A 5,699-nucleotide genomic window follows, 5' to 3' on the forward strand; every position below is an offset into this window, starting at 1 on the left:
CCTCATCCGCATTCGAGTATATATCACGGAAGAATTTGTTCAAAGCTGCGTCTCCTTCAAGGTTCTCATCCTTTTCCTGCAGATCAACCACACTATTAAAAACCAAAACAAAACGTTTGGTATAATGCTCGGACAAGGCTTAAGCATGATTAGAGAGACAGACCTGTTTCTTCACTTCAGCTTCCAGCTTATCCCAGTCCTTAACTTTCTTAGAAGAAGGATAAGCTGGTCTCTGTGAAACCTCTGCACCATCATAAAAACAGCACTAGATTTACATGACGAGAGACTCTTTGTTAAGCTCATCTGATGAAACTAAAGAAGGTAAAGGTAAAAAAACCTGATGAAACATTAGGCTTTGGCAAAACCACTGGCCCTTTGCCGTGTTCGAGGGAAGGCCATGTGATTATATCAGCTTTTGCAAGACGGATCTCAATTTTGGTTGACAATACTTCATACTTGCACTTATCTGGTATTATCTGAATACACACACACGCCCATAAGAAAAAAAGTCTATGTAATGTGTTCGACTCAGATTGCTGAAAGGAAAACCAACATTTAAATCATTCACCAAATAAGTTACCTTTCCAAACAATCTCGGTTGAAGATAATACGCCTCCTCTCCAGGGACATCAATCACAACACTCAGCTGCAGATAACAAAACAAATACCAAAAAAATAACACACAATCACTTATAAGCTTCATTAAGTTTGGTTCTTAAGAGCAGTATACTCACAATTTGTTCACCAAAGTCGATGTTAACATTCTGCTTGTGTATCCCTTTTGCAAAAACAGTTACCACAACTTCTTCTGGCTTTTGATAGTACTCGTGCCTGTTGAACACACACCGAAGAATATCCAAGAATATGAGATATTCTGTAATTCTTAAAAACTTTGGAAATTCTGAAACTAGCATTGTTTTGTACAATAAACATACCTGTACTTTGCTTTGGCTGGTGCTGCAGGCGCAGGGGTAAGATCAAGTTCCGATACTGATGATGCTGTTGAACTCAAAGGCAAAGTTGATGGCACCGGTTGAACCAAATCTTTCTCTTCTTCTGAATTAAGATATTAACAATCGAAACCTTTGTGAATATTAACAACATATCAAGATATTGGTACCATCTCAAACAATACAATCTCTCTTAGCATGTAAACCGAAACAACCAGAAAACAAGAACAAAGCATTAAGAATATACCTGTGATTCGCAGATCGCATTCATCTATCAACTTCTTAAATTTGGAGTCACTAGGTGCGATGGAAGCACCCTTTTCAAGAGCTGTTTTCGCAGTCAGATACTCTTCAAGCTTCAAACAAGCAGTTCTACAAATGCAAAAACCAAAACATGAACTATTGAACTAATAACTTGACTGTAAACCGCATAAACTGCTAATATGACAAACAAAGGAATCAGATAGAATTTAACTCTCACTAAAACTTAAAGACATGACTTAAAATAATACATAGGAGGAAAGAGCAATAACGTACCCTTTTCTTAGGTAAGCTTTGGTCAATGAAGGATCCAACTCAATTGCTTTGTTTGCATCAGCCACGGCCTCTGCTCATTGAGAAACAAATCAAACCCAAATCCAATCAAACCACTGAAGTCATATAACACTAAGTCTACTAACAACTAACAATGGGGATACTTTCATACTAATGACTCAAGTAAAAATCGAAACTTTCAATACTGTCACCCTATGGCAAACCAAATTACCCACATTCATCGATGACTTCGATGTTGCTGATACATTTGTTGAGATATTTGCACTAAATCGACACTAAAGCTCTAAACTTTGGGAAGAATTGTGACACTACCAAGCGACAGAACACAAAACTAAACCCTAAAACACACTCAGAATCCACCAAAGTCAACATCTTTTTCAAATATTATGAAAACCCAGAAACCCAAAAGGCGTCTAACGACAGTAAAAGACAAAAGATTGAAAGAAGTTTACCAGTGAAGCTTAGGAGTTTGATATAGGACTGAGCACGATCAGCGAAGAAATCAGCACAATTGGGATCCAAGTCAATGGCTTTGGAGTACAAGTCAACAGCAACATCGAACTCATCGTCTATGAAAGCCTCTTTAGCCTTATCAGCAAGCTCCTTAGCCATCGGATTGAGCGTAACAAAACAAAAAAAAAAAAAACAGAGAAGAAGAAGGAACAAGACAAGACTACTATAATAAATCAAACAACGAGGGATGTGTGTGAATGAAGTTAGAGGCCAAGGTTGGTTGTTTCCTAATTGCCACAATGAAGGAAGGAATATATAAGAAGAGATGAATGTTGTCGTTCTTCTTCTTCTTCTTCTAGATTCTTTCCTTTTTTTTCTTTTTATGCGACTCTTGAGTTGATGAGTTCGAACCCAATAATTAAAAAAAATATCCTTTTTTCCTACAAATTTTCTCCTTTTTATTTTTTGGAAAATATTATTTTTCTTTTTTCTGTAACTTTTTCCTGTTTGTGTGTAATAATTACGAATAAATGTTTTTCATCGTATACTGTACTATCTTTTCCAAATTTAGTTAAATTGATGTTTTTATAAACATTTTGTTGGAAATTTTGTTAACTTAATTAGAAAGATTTGAGGTTGGTGCTGTTAGCTTCTCTCCACTCAAATGATTCATCTAAATGGAAATGAAAAATGATGTTGTTTTTGACAAATTAAGAGAGCTTTTGAATTAATCAGTTAGATAGTTTTCATTATACTCATCCGAAAATTTTAAAAAATTTGGCTGGGTCTAATCAGATCATTCGACCGCACATGATTCAGCTAAAAAAACAAATGGCCTAATATATCCTTTCTTACTTAGTTAAAAAAATTGTTAGATAAAAATATTAGTATATTAGTCATTACTAGAATAGTATCCACGCTACGGGATTATGTTTTTATTTTATTTTAGTTATATTTTTGTGTTTTTTTTTCCGATTTCACTATATATAATATATGTTGTTTCATAAGTTCTTGATCATTTTAATAGTAATTTTGTTTTTTTTTGTTATTATAATTTACATCATCTTAAGATACTTGAGTTTTTGATTTCATAAATTTAATTTTAGAATATATTTATAATTTTATTACCTTAAAAAATAATTTTAAAATTTTCAAACTCTTAGTTCTTGATTTGTTTCTCATTTATAAACCCTTTTGAACACATAGAATTCATGATGCTAGGGTACATAATTTTAGGCTATTTTTTGCTTTAAAACTAATGTGATACTAATAATCATACAAAACATTTGTAAAATATGATATTAATGATGATGGAAATATAAAAGAGATTATAATGATGGAGATCATTTTTTTTTTACAATCGAACACAATGTTTTGTATTTATTTTAGAAAATTTTAGTATACTTCAATATTGAATATTGATGTGCAGTCCAATTAATATTACTTTTGATATCAATGATATTCAGTCACACTTTCTCCTAGGAAACAATATCACATTATTATAACAGTACACAACAAATGAGAAGAGAAGATGAAGAAGTAGCTTGGACAGATAAGAAAGGTTACCACGCATGAAGATGAAAACAACTGAAACACTAGTCTGAAAACAAAAGCATCAAGAATAAACAGTAATACCAAACATTTTGAGTCTAATGACGGTGATATACGACTAATTGAGGTATTGCTCTAATGCTAACCATCTAGCTTCAAACTTGTGTAGTTTAAGCAACCTAAGAGCACGAGAAGCTCCGTGTTTATGTCTTTTATCCTTAACCAATCTCATAAATCCAACAAGAAAACTATGACTCGAGACCAGCTCTGCTCTAAACCCATTCCCTTCCACCAATCCCGTAATCATTTTCGCACAATTGATTTTGGTCTCTATCTATCCATCATTCAACGTATCAACAATCAAAGATACCTTAGTCGGTTGCATACTTGCATCAATCCAGATTTTGCGGGGTTGTTTTTAATTTTTAATAAATTTTTAATGTTTTATATTTTTTGAAATTAATTATTTTTAATATTGTTTGGAATAAAATATAGGCAATTCTCATAAATACTATTCAAAAAAATTATTTTCTAAAACTAAAATTCTTAGTTTTATTTTCTAAAAATAAAATTAAAATATATTTTTCAAAGTACCACAAAATTAAAAATACCACAAAATTTTCTCAAAATACCACATTTTAATTTATTTTCTCAAAAAGTACCACAAATTTTTTTATTTTCCTAAATATTAAATCCTATCCCCTAAAACTTATACACTAAATCTATCCAAAAATTTTTACACCCTTAAAAATCAATTTTTTGTGTTTATAGTATTTTTAGAAAAATAAAAATTTTGTGGAATTTTTTGAGAAAATAAATGAATAATGGTGTTTTTAGAAAAAAGAACTCGAACTGTGATATTTTAAAGAATCTATCATATTACTAAAGTTTTGATTGTGTTCAATGGTATTTTTTTCTATTTGTTGCATCAATTTTTTAAATTACTCTAATCAAACCATAGACAAACAACTTCTTTTTTTTTTTTGTATAACTTGCCGGGAGTATAGAAGATTTTTTTTTTTTTTTCTTAAGGAACAATATAATAATAAATAAATAAACCATGGGTGACATCACTATTATCCTACAAAAATAAATATCTACAGAGAATGGATCAAAAATCTGATTGGTTTGATATTCTGACTTTAAAAATTCATTAGTAGTCCGTAAGTGTCATAACTCATAAGTAAAAAAGCATTATCGCATATAACAAAAATTGCATCTGAATGATTACAAGATAAACCAGAACGTGTAAAACAAACTGTAACTATCTTTACATTCTAAACAATAAGTGATGTCATCTATTAAAACACCACACTTGTTGACCATTCGTGAAAGCTATAGAGATACTAACCATTACATAACTGTCTTCTTTGAACTAATAGCAAACGCCCAACAATAGTGAATCCAACTTATGAACAGTTTTTTAGAGATTAAAACAAACCAGATACTTGGCTACTTTCTATTAGGTGATAATACAGACTACAGAGTAATATTCTACACAAACCTCTCAATATATTGATGGGAGATCATAAGGAAACTATGTAACACATAAAAAATTTCAAGAAAATAGATTAAACTAAAGACCAGACCAGCAGAGTCCAGATGTCTGAAATAAATAGAGAATTATACCAGAAGAGTTTGTTTCTTTTTGGAATAAGTGTACAATAAGATCTCTTGAAGCCCCATTCATAAAAGAAGCCAAATTTCGTCTTCCATTCCAGCAAGAAACACACAAAAACCTGCACAACTAAGATGACATTTGCAATCTTCAAATCTATTTCCAGTTCTCTTACCAAATTCATCTCCTTCACTGGCCAAAAGCGAATATATTAATATTCACAAAACCAAACGCATATAGTCTTCTCAAGACATTGGTTTTTTCGTAAGAGGAAAAAAGAAAGTCTTTTCAATTCAAGGTACGTGACCCATCTCTAAGCTTATCTCTGTAACTACCACACATCCCAGCTCAAAACATAAACCCACAAAAGCAATATCTAAAGAGTAATCAACTTTGTAATTAAAAGGGGAGTTAGATTAATACCCCTTTCTGAAAATTGGGACGACATGTCCTTTGTTCAATCTAACGAACAAACCGGTTTTCACTGCTGGAGTTGTCATCTTTACCTCAAAAAACTCACATAGGGTAATCGATTAAAAAAAAAAAAAAAAAAAAAAAAAAAAAAAAAAAAA

The 5,699-nt window shown here is 31.5% G+C and overlaps 1 protein-coding gene and 1 long non-coding RNA gene across 2 annotated transcripts in view; both read right to left on the reverse strand.

Annotated features, from left to right (window-relative positions):
* LOC104722654 (protein SGT1 homolog A-like) overlaps positions 1–2,350 on the reverse strand; it is a 3,139-nt gene extending 789 nt beyond the window's left edge. Inside the window, exons 1-9 of the mRNA XM_010440855.2 lie at positions 1,958–2,350; positions 1,488–1,557; positions 1,198–1,322; positions 936–1,056; positions 735–831; positions 581–646; positions 338–476; positions 164–243; positions 1–76 (exon numbers count right to left, since the gene is read on the reverse strand). The exon at positions 1–76 is cut by the window's left edge and continues 1 nt beyond it. Of these exons, the coding sequence (XP_010439157.1) occupies positions 1–76; positions 164–243; positions 338–476; positions 581–646; positions 735–831; positions 936–1,056; positions 1,198–1,322; positions 1,488–1,557; positions 1,958–2,117 (934 nt within the window). The 5' untranslated portion in view covers positions 2,118–2,350. The remainder of the gene's footprint in view (positions 77–163; positions 244–337; positions 477–580; positions 647–734; positions 832–935; positions 1,057–1,197; positions 1,323–1,487; positions 1,558–1,957) is intronic.
* Positions 5,052–5,693, reverse strand: LOC104722655. The gene is made up of 2 exons (XR_757232.1): positions 5,551–5,693; positions 5,052–5,319 (listed from the first exon to the last, which is right to left on the reverse strand). It is a non-coding gene; the product is annotated as an uncharacterized LOC104722655 (long non-coding RNA).

The sequence above is a fragment of the Camelina sativa genome, chromosome 11 (assembly GCF_000633955.1).
Source record: "Camelina sativa cultivar DH55 chromosome 11, Cs, whole genome shotgun sequence".
NCBI classification, from domain to species: domain Eukaryota; kingdom Viridiplantae; phylum Streptophyta; class Magnoliopsida; order Brassicales; family Brassicaceae; genus Camelina; species Camelina sativa.